The sequence below is a fragment of the Hemitrygon akajei genome, chromosome 2, assembly GCF_048418815.1.
Source record: "Hemitrygon akajei chromosome 2, sHemAka1.3, whole genome shotgun sequence".
Lineage (NCBI taxonomy): Eukaryota > Metazoa > Chordata > Chondrichthyes > Myliobatiformes > Dasyatidae > Hemitrygon > Hemitrygon akajei.
The window spans coordinates 165,063,449-165,082,561 of record NC_133125.1 but is presented as its reverse complement, the minus strand read 5'-3'; the positions used below and the strand labels follow the sequence as shown (position 1 = coordinate 165,082,561).

The 19,113-nt window shown below is 44.3% G+C and overlaps 1 protein-coding gene across 1 annotated transcript; it reads right to left on the bottom strand.

Moving 5' to 3' along the window:
* Positions 1-2,000: 2,000 nt before the first annotated feature.
* LOC140737892 (zinc-binding protein A33-like) lies at positions 2,001-18,548 on the bottom strand. The gene is made up of 6 exons (XM_073064663.1): positions 17,468-18,548; positions 17,294-17,389; positions 13,914-14,147; positions 12,870-12,892; positions 9,587-9,705; positions 2,001-2,575 (listed from the first exon to the last, which is right to left on the bottom strand). The coding sequence occupies exons 1-6, from the start codon at positions 17,876-17,878 to the stop codon at positions 2,043-2,045; spliced, it is 1,416 nt and encodes a 471-aa protein (XP_072920764.1). The 5' UTR covers positions 17,879-18,548; the 3' UTR covers positions 2,001-2,042.
* Positions 18,549-19,113: the final 565 nt, after the last annotated feature.

Below are 19,113 nucleotides of genomic sequence, written 5' to 3'. Positions count from 1 at the left end.
CAGGAAGGCACAGAGTCGACTGTACTTCCTAAGAAGGTTGGCGTCATTCAATGTCTGTAGTGAGATGCTGAAGATGTTCTATAGGTCAGTTGTGGAGAGCGCCCTCTTCTTTGTGGTGGCGTGTTGGGGAGGAAGCATTAAGAAGAGGGACGCCTCACGTCTTAATAAGCTGGTAAGGAAGGCGGGCTCTGTCGTGGGCAAAGTACTGGAGAGTTTAACATCGGTAGCTGAGCGAAGGGCGCTGAGTAGGCTACGGTCAATTATGGATAACTCTGAACATCCTCTACATAGCACCATCCAGAGACAGAGAAGCAGTTTCAGCGACAGGTTACTATCGATGCAATGCTCCTCAGACAGGATGAAGAGGTCAATACTCCCCAATGCCATTAGGCTTTACAATTCTACCGCCAGGACTTAAGAACTTTTTAAAAGCTATTATTAATGCTTTTTGAGATAGTGATTTAGATGCATATCATATTTTTTTTTACTGAGTTAAGTATTGTATGTAATTAGTTTTGCTACAACAAGTGTATGGGACATTGGAAAAAAAGTTGAATTTCCCCATGGAGATGAATAAAGTATCTATCTATCTATCTATCTATCTATATTTACACAGCTCAGGATACTAGTAACACCATACTCAGCCTTTTGATTCCTGACGTTCTGATCTTGGCAATATCTGTCTCCACACACTCTCCACTCACTGTTCCGGCCCCCTGGTTCCCATCCTTCTGCAACTCTAGTTTAAACACAACAATATAGAATTAACAAACTTTCCCACAAGCATATGTGTATATGGATTTCAGCAAGGCATTTGATAAGTTTCCCCATGCAAGGCTTATTGAGAAAGTAAGGAGGCATGGGATCCAAGGGGACATTGCTTTGTGGATCCAGAACTGGCTTGCCCACAGAAGGCAAAGAGTGGTTGTAGATGGGTCATATTCTGCATGGAGGTCGGTGACCAGTGGTGTGTCTCAGGGATCTGTTCTGGGACCCCTTCTCTTATAAGTGACCCAGCTGAAGAAGTGGAGGGATGGGTTAGTAAATTTGCTGACAACACAATGTTTGGGAGTGCTGTAGATAGTGTAGAGGGCTGTTAGAGGGTACAGTGGGACATCGATAGGATGCAAAACTGAGATGAGAAGTGGCAGATGGAGTTCAACCCAGATAAGTGTGAAGTGGTTCATTTTGGAAGGTCACATATGATGGCAGAATGTAGTATTAATCTTGGCAGTGTGGAGGATCAGAGGGATCGGGGGTCCGAGTCAATGGGACACTGAAAGCCGTTGCACAGGTTGACTGTGTGGTAAAGAAGGCATACGGTGCATTGGCCTTCATCAACCGTGGGGTTGGATTTAAGAGCTGAGAGGTAACGTTACAGCTATATAGGACCCTGGCACCTACATGGACCACGACCTCTGGCTGCTCACCCTCTACTTAAGAATGCTGACAACTCGATCCAAGATGTCTTATATCCTGGCGCCGGGGAGGCAGCAGGGCATCCGTATATCTAGGTTTCGCCCACAGAGCCCCCTTTCTGTTCCCCTAACTAAAGGATCACCGATCACCAACGCACACCTCTTTTCTCGGCTTCCCTTCTGTGTCAAAGAGGCAGGCTCGGTGCCAGTAACCCTATCGCTGTGACTTTCCTCTGGTAAGTCATGCACACCTCCCCCCACAACAGTATCTAAAGTGATATGCCTATGGTGGAGATGTTACCTGACATGCAGGGAGATTCCAGTGCTTTGTGTGTCACCAGCACTACCTGCCCTGTCTTACCAACATTCACCTTGGCCTCCCTTTTAGAGTTAGCACCACCATCTCTTCTCCCAGCTAGCCCATGTCAATGCCGGTGGACTTTTGGAGCCCAGGATACGCCGGCAGTGGCTACTTCTGAATCCGCAGTCTTTCTGTTCCGTTGACGGATGCCGTTAACGCATTAAAATTAATGGATCGATAATTCTCAAGTTGTTTTTATTTCACTCTATGGACGTTTACATTTATACTGACTTAATCCTGACGCCTGTCGGGAGCAGACCGGTTTACAGACACAGAGCGGAACCGGAGCAGATACTAAGCCACTGGTTTCTATATCCAGTCGCGACGAAAGGATAAAGTTTCTCTGTGAATTTATTCCCAGTGAAGGTGTGGAGATGGGACTTGGTCTCCGCGTTGTAAAATGAAACTGTCCCGGACTTGTAATTGAGATAAACTCCCACCCTCCCGGGGATGGGATCGTCAAGGAGACGGGATTCAGGGGAGTTGGGAACATAGATCTCGTCATCATGCCGCGTGATGATCCAGAATCCGGTCTCCGGACTTAGGCCAATATCTCCCTTCCTGTCCACAGACTCTGCGGCGACTCCCAGACTCCAGTACCGATTCCCCGCCACCGCTACCTCCCAGTAATGTCTCCCTGATGTGAATCCCTCCGATCCCAGCACACAAGCCCAGTACGTGAATCTCTTCTCGGTATCAGGGAGATTCATCCAGGTCTCGGTCCGTCTCACACTCTTCCGATCCTCTGACACCTCGAGCCACGAATTCGCCGTTTCCACATCCAGGGTGACAGAGTCTGGGGGGAGAAGCAGAGAATTAGAGAGTCCCCGGGGATCGGGGGAGAGGCCGCTGGACCTCAGGCGCAGACGGGAGGCCGACAAAAACTTTTCCCGGGGTTTTACCAAACTTCAGCGAAAAGACATCTAAAACGTTCCCGAGGTCTTTCCTCTGGGATGGAGAGAGGAGTTTTCCGAATCAAAACACACAAAATTCTGGGGGAACTCAGAGGTTTAAGTAGCATATGTTGAGAGAGATGGACTGTGGAAGTTTCAGGTCGAGACTTCCTCAAAAAAGGGAAAGAAATACCGGAGACAGCCAGTGGAAACATTTATGAGAAAGGGGTGGAGCAACACCTGGATCCAGATGAGGATGAGGTGAGTGTATACTGGAGGCAATCAAAGAGGAAGTAAGATAGGCTTTTCAGTCGAATTACTCGTGCTCACCAACTTGCTTCAACTTGCCCATTATCCCTTAAAACCTTTCCTACCCATGACCAATTCAAATGTTTTTTAAAATATTTAACTGCACCCACCTCTGCACTTCCTCTGGCAGCCTCATAAGCTCCAGGGAAAATGTCCCTGCATATTTAGCCTCCCGTTATAATGAAAGCCCTCTATTTCTCAATATCCACTGTCTTAGACTCCTCCACAATCCTACTTGACATGTCGACCTGTTGAACTGAGAACCGAACTTTCCTCTTACACTGACTTTTGTGCGAATGGCAGCTCGCACAAAACAGGAAGATTCTCTCCCGCCACCTACTGGAATGGATGATGATAGGATCAGGTCCTGGCTCCCAAACCTGTTTTAATTAAAAAGCTCACCAGCGTCCTATAATCCTTACCCATCCCTGCTTCAAGTGCCAGAATATCCAGCAGCTTAGGCACCACAGATCTACCCAATAATTGAGTAAACAGCTTCCTACATTATACCGAATATCTGTGGAACATCATGATCGTATGTTGCACTGTCTCCGATAAAAATCACACGATTCATTCCCGTACTTAGCAACAAAGTGGCAAAGTGGAGTGCAAACCCATGTGTCCTAACCTCCATGTCGCCAAACACATATCTTCTCTCCTGTTCCTTCCCAAAAGGAGCTTCCCCTGAAATGATGGAACCAAATTAAAATACCATATCCCTATTCCACAAATCTGCCATTTTCTAATCCCAGCGAACCGAATACAAGATTTGTCTTCAGACTTTCATTTACTGAATATAAAATAGGTTTTCTATGTTTCTTTATTTTTAACTGTCCTTTCATTACCCGATACACCCAGATGGGCTGGGACCCAACAGAACTGCAGAACTATTCCCGCACTCTCCAGAACATACAAATTCCAGTGCGCTTCCATCAACGCTTCAATTCCAAACTCTGCAGTTCCAAGGCAGCATCTGAGCACATCACAACTCTTTTTCATGTAACTTCCATTGCAAACTAATGACAACAGCCATAAATTCTGCTATATAGACAAATAGTCCACCTGTCAGCTTTTTCCCCACCTCGACATTAAACCAGGTGATAAGTATCCCAGAACCCACCCTGTTACTAGCTAGGAGTTTAAAACCATTTTTGGATTTAGGCAAAAAGGAAAAATACTGCTGCCATAAATGACCAGACACCCTCACACCTCCCACAGGACCCTTTCTATCCCCCAGCAACAACAAATCTGTTCCCAGATCTGGAAATTTCCAAGGTGGCTGTCCTGGCCAGACCACTGTTGGGCTAAAACGCAAATTGACAAGACCATTCTCCCACACGTATACCTTAATTATCCGCCCAAAACATTTACCAAATCTGTTAGCATATTCCCAGCAATCCATAAAAGCGAATATATTAAACCGTAACCTTACTACGAAAGTCCTGTATGCAAGACTGAATTTTTCACTCTGCTGGTTAAGAGGCATCTCTCCTAGCTCAACCCCAAATGTGTCTCTTGGTCTGATCTAGCATGTTCCACCACAGATTCTATGTGCCCTGACCTGTAGGATATCCAAAGAAAATAAAACTGAATGAGCTGCCTCCCTATAAATTATGCAACCACTGTCCAGACAAGAGCATATTAAAGCATGATAAATTGTCAATAGCACATCCCTGGAGGCTCCACTGTCTACTCAGACATACACCGCAAAAAGTTAATGACCTGCTTACATTCTTCCTTCAAAAACTTTATATGTGTTCTCCAAGTCAGTCTCGCAACTAGCAATAACCCCAAATATTTAAACACGGGAACCCTAGACAGCGAACGTCCATACACAGTCATGTGAATATTATCCAGCCCTTGTTTCTGAATGAAAACCATACATTCCGACTTAGAAATTGAAAATTTAAAACCTCGGTTCAAAGACCATTACTGATAACGCTGTTTGCGCAGACTGAGCAGAGAACCTCAGTTCCGGTGCTCTTTAAATATTAAAATCCTGGGCCAGCTATCCATACTCCGGTGAGTTAGAGCTTTTAAACCTTGGAAGCTCATGTGGTCTGGTGCGTAACGTAATGTGTTTCTTCAAATGAGGGACCATGAATTCTTCCTGAGCTTCCCACAATGTTTTGGGACACACTTGATCAGGACCTGGGGATTTATCTACATGTCTATCCATGGCCTCCTCTGCTGTCAAGAGAGGAACAACATCTTATATTCCGTCTGGGTAGCCTCCAACCTGATGGCATGAACATTGATTTCTCTAACTTCCGTTAATGTCCTTTCTCCCCTTCTTACCCCATCCCTGATTTATTTATACCCCCCATCCTTTTTGTTTCTCTCTCTTCCCATCACTCTGCCTGTTCTCCATCTCCCTCTGGTGCTCCCCTCCCCCTTTCTTTCTCCCTAGGCCTCCCATCCCATGATCCTTTCCCTTCTCCAGCTCTGTCTCCCTTTTGCCATTCACCTTTCCAGCTTTCAGCTTCACCCCACACCCTCCGGTCTTCTCCTATCATTTCGCATTTCCCCCTCCCCTCCTACTTTCAAATCTCTTACTATCTTTTCTTTTAGTTAGTCTTGAAGAAAGGTCTCGGCCTGAAACGTCGACAGTGCTTCTTCCTATAGATGCTGTCTGGCCTGCTGTGTTCCACCAGCGTTTTGTGTGTGTTGCTTGAATTTCCAGCATCTGCAGATTTCCTCGTGTTTGCGATTTATCTACATTACTGCATTTTAGGACATGAAGCACATTTGCTTCTGTAATATGGCAGAAAATGAAATCAATTGTCTTCTGTGATAAGGGGGAATTGAGAGCTCTGTGGAACTAGTACAGAAGAGGAGTTGAGGCCTGGATCAGAGAAATGATGACAGGGAAGATTTAGAAAGTTACAGGCCAAACATAGGTAAATGGGCCAAGGGGTGATCTGAGAGAAATATATAAGATTATGAGGGGTGTAGATTGAGCAGATGGTTGAAATCTTCCTCCCACAGGAGGGGGATCAAATTTAAGAGGTCACATGTCTGAGGTGGGAGGAAGGAGTTTAAAGGTGAATTTATTTGAACAGTGAGAGGTTGATGTTGGAATTTGCTGGCAGAGGAGCTGATAGAATCAGATAGATAGAATCACTGTGCTTAAGAGACACTCAGACAAACACTTCAATAAGCAAGGCACAGAAAGAGACTGACTTAATGCTGGCCACTGGAATGAGTGTAGATGGGTAAATAGGTCAGCACAGAGGTGAAGGGCCGAAGGGCCCGTTTCTCTGCTGTATCATGATGACTGTGACTTTAAATGAACTGAATGACTGAGACCCCACAGCCTCTGGTGCAGAAAATCCTCTGAGGGTCCACCCCATCCTGAGACAGTGACCCTGACCCTCAACTCCTCACACGGGAGAAACATCCTCCCTACATCCTGCCTGTTGACCATGGGAAGAATTTTATGTTTCCCTGAGATCTCTTCTCATTCTTCTAAACTTTGAACAGAGAACATAGAACAGTACAGCAAAAGAGCAGCTCCTTCATTCAATATGACAGTGACTGGTTGATGCAAACCTCAATTCCTCTTCTGTATCAGTTCCCCAAAACCTCAGCCTCCTGATCTTTCAAAAATTTCTTTAACTCCTCCTTAACAATATCCAATAACCAGGCCTCACAAATCTTCCGGAGGATCTCAGCAGGTCAAGCAGCATCTATGGGAGAAAAATGACTGTCAAAATTCCAGGTCAAACCCCTACATCAGGGAGATTCCTGGTATAGAGAGGAGAAGGAGAGTGGTGAGACAGGAATCTGGGGTGACTGTGGACTGGAGGTATGACAAGCAGCTTCCTCCGAGTAGGGTAGGGGAAGTGGTGTGCGCTGTAGCTGGGAGACAGTGGCTGGTGTAGACACAGAGGTTAAAATCAGAGGGATATGGAGAAAGGAAAATGTGTGAAGGAATCTTATCAGTAATGGAGGTGATAATGGGAACCATTAGGAGACAGATGAATGACAGATTGAATTAGAACCAGATGGCTAGGGGTGAGAAGCGTGTGGGTGAACTGTTAATGTTGATGGAAGCATAAGGTCTTTGTCCCCTTTGCCACAAACCCACCTCTACCACCCCATCATCCACATTCCACTCTGCCCTGATCCAGAGTTTCAGCTCATTCAGGATCAATGTGTTTGTTGAGCTCTGGAGTTACAGAAGAAGGGAGAGGCTGTTCATATATTTCCCATAGAGACAGGTATGGGAGATGGGGAATGAAGGCAAATGAGTCGTTATGTCTCAGAATGTATCCATATTACAAAGGAGGAGTGTAAATTGGATTCAGAATTGGCCTGGCCATAGATGACCGAGGGCTGTGGTGGAGAAGTGTTATTTTGTCTGGAGGTCTGTGACCAGTGGTGTGGCGCAGAGTTCAGTGCTGTTAACTCTGTTGCTGGTGAGATATGTGGCCTGTACCCTTGCAATGACACAAATTTGGTGGGACAGTGGATAGTGAAGAAGGGTGTTGAAGGATACAATCAAACATCGATCAATTGGAGATCTGGATGGGGAAATGGCTGATGGAGTTTGTCCTAGATGAGTGAGGGGGGGTACATTTTGGAAGGTTAATTGTAAGGGATAATTACAGAGTATATGGGAGTTCCCCAGCAGCATTGATAACAGAGGTATATTAGGTTTCAAGTGCACAGTTCCCTCAAATGGCAACACAAGTGTACAGTATGGTCAGGAAGGTGTAGGACAAGCTTGTTTTTATCATTTGCAGTGTGGAGACCACAAGAGACTACAGAGGGAGGTATCTGATGCATGGTCTCCAAATGAAACTTCAACCATCTCTTCTTCTCCACAGATGCTACATGGTATTTCGAGTTCCTTCATCAGCTTGTTTTTGGATTTGGAGTAAAATAATAACAACAATATGAAATATACATTGTCCCAATAGTAATAACTACAACTTGTATCATCCTAAAGTCACCGCACAATTGCATTGAACAATTAGGCCTACACAGCAATATTCATGCAAATCTCCAGAAAACCACAATACTAAAAACCATTAGTATATTCTGAAAGTTCTTAGCAATCAAGGAATGAGTGCACTTCCCTGTGCCCGTACCTCAGCTTTTACCAGCTTGAGCGAAGAAAAAATAAAAATACAACAATAATAATAAACAGTTTACAGAGCACTTTTGATACAAACAATGTAACTCAAAGTTCTTCACAATGGGATAAAGTGGAGACATGAAACATGTCAGTTAAATGCCAGGTTAAATAAACAGGAGTATTGAGAAAATGGATACAACAGCAATGTTTAAGAGGCAATTCAATGGGCACATGAACAGGCAGGGAACTGAGGGTGCAGGACGCAGGCAGACAAGTGGTGTGAGTTTAATTTACTCTCATGGTTGGCACAGTCGCAGTGGACACATACTGAGGGAACTGGAAAAAACACATTGAGGAGTCTCTGGTCACAAAGTGTTACAAGGGTGGATTCAACTCTCTTGTGAGAGTCTGCTGGTCACTGCTCACTAACCTGAGGAGTATTAGAGACAGGGGACTACACTGAAGAGGGAAATTCAAGGTCAGAATGTAAGCACGTGATCACTCCGCCATTGAAGTAAAGGACAGTTTTAATGGGTTCGTCATGTATATTAAATTAAAGAGTAATTATTGAGAGAATTGGTCTCTTTAAGGGACACTATGGTAATCTGCAGGTGAAGCCAATAAGGAAGGGAGTGATCTTAAATGAATATTTCCCATCTGCATTTCCCAGGGAGAAGGTCATGGAAAACCAAGAATGAAAGAAACTAAGTTCAGGAGCGACATTTTGGAACAAGTCACTTTACAAATGAGGAGGTGCTGGTGAAATCTCGACAGAGGTCAATGTTGGTTGGTGTGTCTGGGTTCAGTCTTTCAATGCTTCAATGTGATGGTTTGATAGCAACAGTGAGTCCAGCAGGGGGCAGACACGAGTCCGCAGTCACGGACAAGTCAGACAGGGTAGGTAGCGCATGAGGGACTCGTGTATATCTTTCTGACAATACTGGATACAACACTGATATAAACTTTATTTTATTTAGAGATAAAGTACGGAACATGTCCTTCCAGCCCAATGAGCCATACTGTTCACCAACACCCCTATTTAACACGTCTAATCACAGGACAATTTTCAATGCCCTTACCAACTACTACATTTTAGGTTGTAGGAGGAAACCGGAGCACCCAGAGGAAGCCCATGCAGTCAAGGGGAGAACATACAAATCCTTACAGAGGGCACCAGAATTAAATTCCAAAGTCTGACTCCACGAGCTGGAATAGTTTTGCACTAACTGCTATGACACCATGCCCGCCCATTATTCACTATAATGTCATTAAGAGCTTTTGTGGTAGGATTCACATTCATGTCTTGTCAGGTTTGTACAGTGACCAGGATACAGTGGGTAATCTAACAGGCCCGTGTACTGGTTGCATTGTGTCCCTTTGTCGATTGTTTCACAGCAGGTAGGATTGATGGTAGAATAAAAACACTGATCCTATTCAGCAGATTATTACAACCAATCTATGCTTCTAATTCTCATTAATTGTGTCTCAGAAACAAAGACAAATGAATCAGTGTAAGTTTTACCTCGATTAATGGTATCAAGTATTTCTCTCAATACTGTGTGCAACAAATAGATCGGATCGAACTTTTCAACCGGAAGGAGACCGTCTGTCACTGACAATGTCTGTTCATCATCACTAATCCTGTAAATGTAAAACTGTTGGTTATAATCTGCAGTTCAAATTATTTTAAAATCTGTATAGGGTTGCAGAAAGCCTTTGGAGCGGGCAGCAAAGTGAGAGGCAGCAGAGTGATCGGGCTTTGGCTCTACGAGGTGAGGCAGTAACGAGATGAGGCAAGGTAGGTTTACCTGTGTCATTTGCGGAAAGGAGGCCAGTTTTCTATGCTCGGTGTCAGCTGTGGGAGGTCCTGGAGTCTCCCAGCCTCCCGCACGGCCATATCTGCACCAGGTGTGTCGAACTGCAGCTCCTAAGGGACCGAGTTAGGGAACTGGAGATGCAGCTCGATTACCTTTGCCTGGTCAGGGAGAGCAAGGAGGTGATAGAAAGGAGTTATAGGCAGGTGGTCACACCAGGGCACAGGAGACAGACAAGTGGGTCCCAGTTAAGAGGGGGAAGGGAAAGAGTCAGATACTAGAGAGTACACCTGTGGCTGTAGGCTTGACAGTAAGTACTCCTGTTTGAGTGGGGGGGACAGCCTACCTGGGGAATCAACAGTGGCTGTGCCTCTGGCACAGAGTCCGGCCCTGTGGCCCAGAAGGGTAGGGAAAGGAAGAGGAAGGCAGTAGTGATAGGGGACTCTATAGTTAGGGGATCAGACAGGTGATTCTGTGGACACAGGAAAGAAACTCGGATGGTAGTTTGCCTCCCAGGTGCAAGGGTCTGGGATGTTTCAGATCGCATCCAAGATATCCTGCTGTGGGAGGGAGAACAGCCAGAGGTCATGGAACATATTGGTACCAATGCCATAGGTAGGAAAAGGGAAGAGGACCTGAAAAAGGAGTGCAGGGAGTTAGGAAGGAAGTTGAGAAGCAGGACCGCAAAGGTAGAAATCTCGGGATTACTGCCTGTGCCACACGACAGTGAGAATAGGACTAAAATGAGGTGGAGGATAAATGCATGGCTGAGGGATTGGAGCAGGGGGCAGGGATTCAGATTTCTGGATCACTGGGACCTCTTTTGGGGCAGATGTGACCCGTACAAAAAGGACAAGTTGTACTTGAATCCCAGGGGGACCAATATCCTGGCGGGGAGGTTTTCTAACGTAGCTGGGGAGAGTTTAAACTAGAATAGTTGGGGGGGGTGGGAACCAAACCAAAGAGACTGGGAAAGAGGAGGTTGGCTCACAAAGCTTGTAGACAGTGCGAGAGGGAGGATGGGCAGGCAAAGCTTACAAAAGGTAATGATAGAGATCTATAAGATTATAAGGCTAATAGGAAGGAGTTATTAAGAAGAAAATTAGGAGAGCCAGAAGGGGCCATGAGAAGGCCTTGCTGGGAAGGATTAAGGAAAACCCCAAGGCATTCTACAAGTATGTGAAGAGCAGGAGGTTAAGACGTGAAAGAATAGGACCTATCAAGTGTGACAGTGCAAAAGTATGTATGGAACCAGAGGAAATAGCAGAGGTACTTAATGAATACTTTACTTCAGTATTCACTATGGAAAAGGATCTTGGTGATTGTAGTGATGACTTGCAGCAGACTGAAAAGCTTGAGCATGTAGATATTAAGAAAGAAGATGTACTGGAGCTTTTGGAAAGCATCAAGTTGGATAAGTTGCCGGGACCGGATGAGATGTACCCCAGGCTACTGTCGGGAGGTGAGGGAGGAGATTGCTGAGTCTCTGGCAATGATCTTTGCATCATCAATGGGGACAGGAGAGGTTCCGGAGGATTGGAGGGTTGCGGATGTTGATCTTTTATTCAAGAAAGGGAGTAGAGATAGCCCAGGAAATTATAGACCAGTGAGTCTTACCTCAGTGGTTGGAAGGTTGATGTAGAATATCCTGAGAGGCAGGATTTTTGAACATTTGGAGAGGTATAATATGGTTAGGAATACTCAGCATTACTTTGTAAAGGGCAGGTCGTGCCTTACGAGCTTGATTTAATTTTTTGAGGATGTGACTAAACACATTGATGAAGGAAGAACAGTAGATGTAGTGTCGTGTCAGCAAAGCATTTGATAAGGTACCCCATGAAAGGCTTATTGAGAAAGTAAGGGGGCATGGGATATAATGAGACATCGCTTTGTGTATCCAAAACTGGCTAGCCCACAGAAGGCAAAGAGTGGGTGTAGACTGGTCACATTCTCAGTGGAGATCGGTCACCAGTGGAGTGCCTCAGGGATCTGTTCTGGGATCCATATTCTTCGTGATTTTTATAAATGACCTGGATGAGGAAGTGGAGGGAGGGATTAGGAAGTTTGCTGATGGCACAAAGGTTGGGGTTGTTGTGGATAGTGTGGAGGGCTGTCATAGGTTACAGCAGGACATTGATAGGATGCAAAACCAGACTGAGAAGTGGCAGATGGAGTTCAACCCAGATAAGTGTGAAGTGGTTCATTTTGGTAGGTCAAATATGATGGCAGAATGTAGTATTAATGGTAAGACTCTTGGCAGTGTGGATGATCAGAGGGATCTTGGGGTCCGAGTCCAGAAGACACTGAAAGCTGCTGTGCAGGTTGACTCTGTGGTTAAGAAGGCATACAGTGCATTGGCCTTCATCAATCGTGGGATTGTGTTTAAGGACCGAGAGGTAATGTTGCAGCTATATAGGACCCTGGTCAGATCTCACTTGGGGTATTATGCTTAGTTCTGGTCACCTCACTACAGGAAGGATGTGGAAGCCATAGAAAGGGTGCACAGGAGATTTATAAGGGTGTTGTCTGGATTGGGCAGGGTACCTTATGAGGATAGGTTGAGTGAACTCAGCCTTTTCTCCTTGGAGCAACAGAGGATGAGAGGTGACCTGATAGAGGTGTACAGGATTATGAGATTGATTGATTGTGTGGATAGTCAGAGGTTTTTTCCCAGGGCTGAAATGGTTGCCACAGGAGGTCACAGGTTTAAGGTGCTGGGGAGTAGGTATCGAGGAAATGCCAGGTGTAAGTTTTTTAGTCAGAGAGTGGTGAGTGCGTGGAATAGGCTGACGGCAACAGTGGTAGAGGAGGATGCGATAGGGCCTTTTAAGAGACTTTTGGATAGGTACATGGAGCTTAGAAAAATGGAGGGCCTTAGGTAAGCCGAGTAATTTCTAAGGTAGGGAACATGTTCGGCACAACTTTGTGGACTGAAGGGCCTGTATTGTGCTGTAGGTTTTCTATGTTTCTATGTAAAAGACCAGGTCCTACCTCCTCTTCCAAGAAGCTTCCTCCTGAAATAAATAAAATGCCAATCTGAATGCACTTGGACAAGGAGTTGAAAATTCCCACTCTTATAGTCACACACATTCATGAACAATACAGAACCATGGGTAAATGACAAGGAATGTTCGTGCCATAACTGAGAGGATGGAACGTACTGAAAAGACTGGACAGTTTGTGTAGTTTTTATGTGGATACTATGTCTGAGAGGATCAGATGGAGGAATATAAGAATCCGAATGGAATTTATGGGATGGGAGTGGAGAAAATATTTCTGTTGTGTGGAGTCCAAAAGTAAAAGGTAAACAATTAGCTGGGCATTACTAAATCCCACAAGAAACCTGGTGAAGAGAATGTAGAACTAACTGCCACATGAATGGTTAAATTGGACCAGTAGAGATTGGATGTAATGATGAAGCTAGACAAACACATGAGGGACCGTGGAGTTTGGGGCACTGTTGCTGGTAGTTGAGAGCAGGAGGGAGAAAGATTGTGCAATATGCAAATTAATAGGAACAGATGTTCCGAATGGTCTGCCTATGATAGAGAACGGGATATAATCCCCTGTAATCCCATACCTGAAAACAAAAGGCAATAGGGTAAATTTCCCTTAAGTCTCTAATCTAATGGAAAGCAAATGACAAATCTGATCTGTGGGTCACATTCTGGAATTCATGCTTTGCTTTCATATGTTGACAGAGAGATCTTCACACCCACGGCACCAGACACCCTCATAGTGTGACTGGAACTAGATGCTAATGTGCATTTTATGGATATTTGACATAGGAATTCAGGAAACAATCACCAGTTCAGTGTTACGTTCAGAGTAACTCATTTAGAAGAAGTTTGCAGACAGTCCTGTGATGTATAGGATATTGCGGAAGTCCATTTTGGGGACATAACAGTCCTGAACTCTGAAACATATGCCTATCTGAAGTCAGTTTAGAACCTTTTGTAAATGTTACAGTTACTTCAAACATTGATCCCAATTTTGTCCACTTTTAAAAAAAAGAATTGAAATATAATCTCTCACCTTGAGAAATATCACACTCTCTTTTTGATCGATCTGTTCCTGTAACCTTGAGATCTCCTTCTGAGTAGAATTTAAATTTTTTTGAATCTCTCGAAGATTTTTCTCCATTAGATTTAAAATCCTCTTCTCTTCTTCCCTGAGATCTCTGAGTATACGCTGCTCTTTCTCGGTGAGAATCTGGTGCAGTTCAACAAACTGCGATGTGACGTGGGACTGAAGAATGTGTGACTGTTCCTGTCCAATGAAAGATGAAGACTAATTTACTATATTGCTTTGTTGTATTTCCTTCTGACATGGAAGGTGTCTGTTCAGCCCATCAAATCTATTTTGGTTCTCAGAGCAATCCCATCAATCCCATGTCCTCATGTTTTCCTGAATCCTGCTCTCCCTCACATCCCAACTAAATCCAACCTGATTCACATACCCCATCTTAATTTCAAAGTTCAAAGTAAATTTATTATCAAAGTACATATATGACCACATTCATACCCTGAGATTCCTTTTCTTTCAGGTAATCACAATAAATACAAGATATACCATTTGATCAACGGAAGACTGCACCCAACAGGATGGACAACACCAATGAGCAAAAAAGCAACAAACAGTGCAAATAAAAAGGAAAGAGAAAAACATAATAATAAATTAACAACAATAATAAATATGTAATAATAGAGAACATGAGATTTGAAAGTGAGTCTAGTTCAGTGGGAATAGTTCAGTGATGGTTTGAGTAAAGTTCAGTGAAGTTATCCCCTCTGGTTCAAGAGCCTGATGGATCAGGGTAATAGTGGTTTCTGAACCTGGTAGTGTGGGTTCTGAAGATCCTGTATCAATGCTCCAAGTAGGTATGCTCAGTGGTGGAGAGGACTTTACCCGTGACACACTGTTCTGAATCCACTACTTTGTTGTAAAGCTTCTGTACAAGGGCATTGGTATTTATATAACTGCCAATATAATCTCCACCACACATGTACAGAAAAGTGTCTCTATTCTAGTTGTCCTGCCGAATCTTTGCAAACTTCAAAGGAAATCAAGATGCTGCTGTGACTCCTTTGGCTAGACCAAGGACAGATCCTCTGGAATAATAACACCTAAAAATTTACTGCCACTGACGCTCTCCTCCTCTGATATGCTGATGCGTACTGGCTCATGGACCTCTGGTTTCCTCCTGCTGAATTCAATAATCTTCTCCTTAGCCTTCCTGACATTGAGTGAAAAGTTGTTGTTATGACATCACTCAGCCACATTTTTAACCTCCCTCCTATATCTTCAGTCGTTACCATCCTTGATTTGGCCAATGACAGTGGCGTTATCGGCAAACTTGCCTAGGGCATTAGAGTTGTGCTTTGCCTCACAATTATATGTATCATGTGAGTAGAGCAAGGGCTCTAAGCACAGAACTTTGTGGTGCTCCTGTGCTGAAGGAAAGTTTTGTGACGTTTTTGCCAGTTGGAACTGACTGGAGTCTGAAACTTAAGGATCGAGTTGCACAAGGAGGTATTGAGGCTGTGGACCTGAAACCTATTGATTAGTGTTGTGGGGGCGATAGTGTTGAATGCTGAATTGTAGTCAATGAAGAGCATCTGTATGAATTTTTATTGTCCATATATTCCAGATTTGAGTGAAGAGCCAATGAAATGACATCTGCAGTTGACTTGTTGTGACAGTAGGCAAATTGAAGAAAAAAACATGTTGCTTATCAGGCAAGAGTTGATGTATTTCATCACCAATCTCTCAAAGAATATCATATCAGTAGATGTAAGTGGTACTGAACAATAATTACTGAAGCAGGTTCCGTGTTCTTCTTAAGTACTGGTCCAGCATGCTTGAAGCAAGTGGGTACATCAGATTACCAAACTGAGAGGATAGGATTTCCAGTGAACACTCCAGCCATTGGCACAGCTCTTTCGTACTTGGACAGGTACATGGTCTGCGCCAGATGTTTTATTGGAATCACCCTCCTGAAGGATGCAGTCATGTCGGCCTCAGTGACTGAAATTACAGGTTCCGTGGGGGCTACGGGAGTTCATGAAGATGCCTACATATTTTGATGGTCAACATGACTATAAAAAGCATTCGGCTCATCTGCGAATGAAGCTTTGTTGTCAACTATGTCTCTTGGTTTCACTTTGTAGGAGATTATAGCATTTAAGCTGAGAACATCAACTTTGGTGATTGTACATAGACCTCTTGTACTTAATGTCACTGACCTGGGTCATCCAGGAATTCTGGATACAGAAAATCCTGAATGATTTTATGGGGACAGCTCATCTACATTTGTTTTCATAAAGTCCGTGATAGCCATGGAGTATTCATTCAGATCAGCCCAGTCTACTGACTGAATGCAATCTCGTAGCCACTCCTCAGCCTCTCACGACCAGCTCCGTGTTGTCCTTATCTCTGGAGTCTTGCTCTTTAGCCGCTGCTTGGATGCAGGTAAGTGGAGGGCAATTAAGTGATCAGATTTCCAGAAATGTGATCTAGGCATAGCTTTCATAATCGTAGTGTAAGAGTGGTCAAGAGTGTTGGGACCGCTGGGGCTGTAGGTGATAATTAGGCAGAGTTTTCTTCAGGCAAGCTTGACTGAAGTTCATCACAAATATGTCAGGAAAACTAGACCACTGCGTTGGCCTCCACAAAATGTTTATCATGAAACAGAGATATCTCACTTTTGCTTTGGTCAGCAGACCAGACTATCTGGTAAATTGAGAAGCCTTCAGGTCTCATCGACATATCCAGCATCTCTGGACTAATCCATGTCTCTGTGAAACACGGAACACAGCAATTCCTCATTTCCCTCCGTTGCAACAATTTGCCTTTAGGTCCTCAATCTTATTCACCAGCATCTGTATGTTTGCTAACAGGAAGATCCATTCCTCTGTGTTTCAGCTTGGCTTTGAGTGCTCCCCTCCTCCCTCTCTTCTGGGCATGGCGATGAACTTCGTCCACTTAAACATGCTGAAGCTGTAAGTTTGAGAGTGAAGTCCACAGAGTCCTTCAGAAGATTGTGAAATCGCTAATTTATTATGTCAGCTCAAAGTACATTGCTTAAAGGCAATTTGCAGGCTTCATTTGGCAATGAGAGTAATTCAGAAGAAATACATTTCAAAATTTTGTCAGCAGCCGTTAGAACGACGTTGATGTTCATCTCTGAAGTAGTCAACAGAACTAATTACAGAAAACGATAAAACATTCAGCTCACATGTCCTTAGGCTGTCACTGAAACTACCATGGTCACGGGGGAATGTGCAAACACCACGGAGACAGCATCAGAGGTCAGGATCTAACCCAGGTCACTGGAGCTGCCATACACTGCTATTATACACTAAAATGATCAAACCCACACAACAATATTAGAAATTCTGCTCACAAAGCCTCACCCGAACTCCAGAAATCTTCTCCTTCTGTTGCTGTTCCATTTTCTCAAACTCTGCTTTGGTTTTTGCAAGAGAGTCCATTGAAGATTTAACCCGAACCTTGCAATTAAAGAGTGAATGGATTAGACAAAAACATGGTACAACAGAAACAGACAGTCTTAATCAGGTTAATTTTACCTTGTAGATTTCAGTGGCTTCTTTAACCGGCATGAAGTTGTGAGACTTGTGTTCCCGTGCAGTCGCACAGATCAGGCAGATCAGTGTCTTGTCCGTCTCACAAAACAGCTTCAGCTCTTCCTCATGTTCCTCACAGTAACATTTACTTTCCTTCTCCTTCGGATTCAGGTTTAGTTTCCGAGCTTTCTCAGACAGATTTGCCAAAGCCCGATTGAGCTTGATGATGGGGTCAGCAAACTCCTCTCTACATTCTGGGCAGGCGTTTTTCCGCTGCCTTCCCCAACACTGTGTGACACAGGGGCGACAGAAGTTGTGTCCACACTCCAGCATTACAGGTTCGGTGAAGAAATCCAGGCAGATGGGACAAATCACCTCCTCGGTTAAACTCTCGACCTGTCCTTTCAAAGCCATGTTAACTCCAGATATTTCCTGATTCAGGATCCTTTCACCTTCGGGAAGCTGCTGAGCCCCTGTAGTACCACGACTAGAGGCTGTTACATACCCCGTAACGGGTTAAATAGGACCAGCAGAAATGGACACACCTGGAGTCTGAGTCTTCCATCATAAACACTATTTTATTAGTAACTACGTGATAAAGTAATATAAAACAAGATAAGGTAAACAGATTAGCAGAGTATATGCATATATAAGCGAATAAATAAAGTTCCCCCAAATGTCTTCCGGCTTAGGTAGTGAAATGATGCAGTCTTACGATGGGATAGGTATGCAGTCAGTTCAGTTCTGAAATTCGAATTGAGTAGTTTGAAGAGAGAGAGAGATGTTTTGTCTTCCCAGTGCCAATGCTGTCGAATCTTCCACGTCGTCCTCCTGCTTCCCAAACTTATTAAAGTCACCAATTGTGACCACTCAGAAGAGGATGCCGTTTTCACGTGGTACAGCTATCAAACCAGGCAAGGGTTAAACACACCGGTCTTCCCTTTGTCCTGTTCTGAGTGATGAACAGACCTGATGGACAATGGGGTGCAGAGTTAACCATCCCCCCCGAGAACCATGAAATATTACTGTTGCTATGCTGCTCATGAGAGAGAGAGACGAAACACAGGCACGAACATTTGCTACAGATAAGAGAGAGAGACGGTTGATTTATTGTGACTCTTCTTGGATTATTTAACTTTCATTACAAGGACATTACTTTGCTCGTTAACATTCCTCAGGAAACTGCAGGAGTGGCCTGATTTGACGGACACAGTCATTCAGAATTGATTGATAGCTGAGACCCCGTTAGTAGGGATAAAAAGACAGGTCTGGAGAGACACCCTTCAGACCCACCAGTGGACCCTGACTGAGGGTTGTGAACCCACAAGGAAGGTGGGGGCTTCAGAGACCGAACCAGGAGATCGGTCAGTAAAGCTCTCAGTGTAACGGCAGGAAGGTGGGGACTTGTGTGTGTGTCCACTCATGCCAGAGTGACAAGTCCACCACAGAAGAACGGTCTAGCTGAAGGACGGAGGGGTCATAGCCGAACGACCACAATGGTGCAACGGAATCAAAAAGCCACAGAAAGCTCTGCCTGCTGCAGCTGTTACATCTCGTTTGCTCTCTCGCTCTCTCCAACGGTTACCATACAACAACTATACATACCTCAGCACGCATGAACTGAACTTTATACTTTTCTATGACAATTC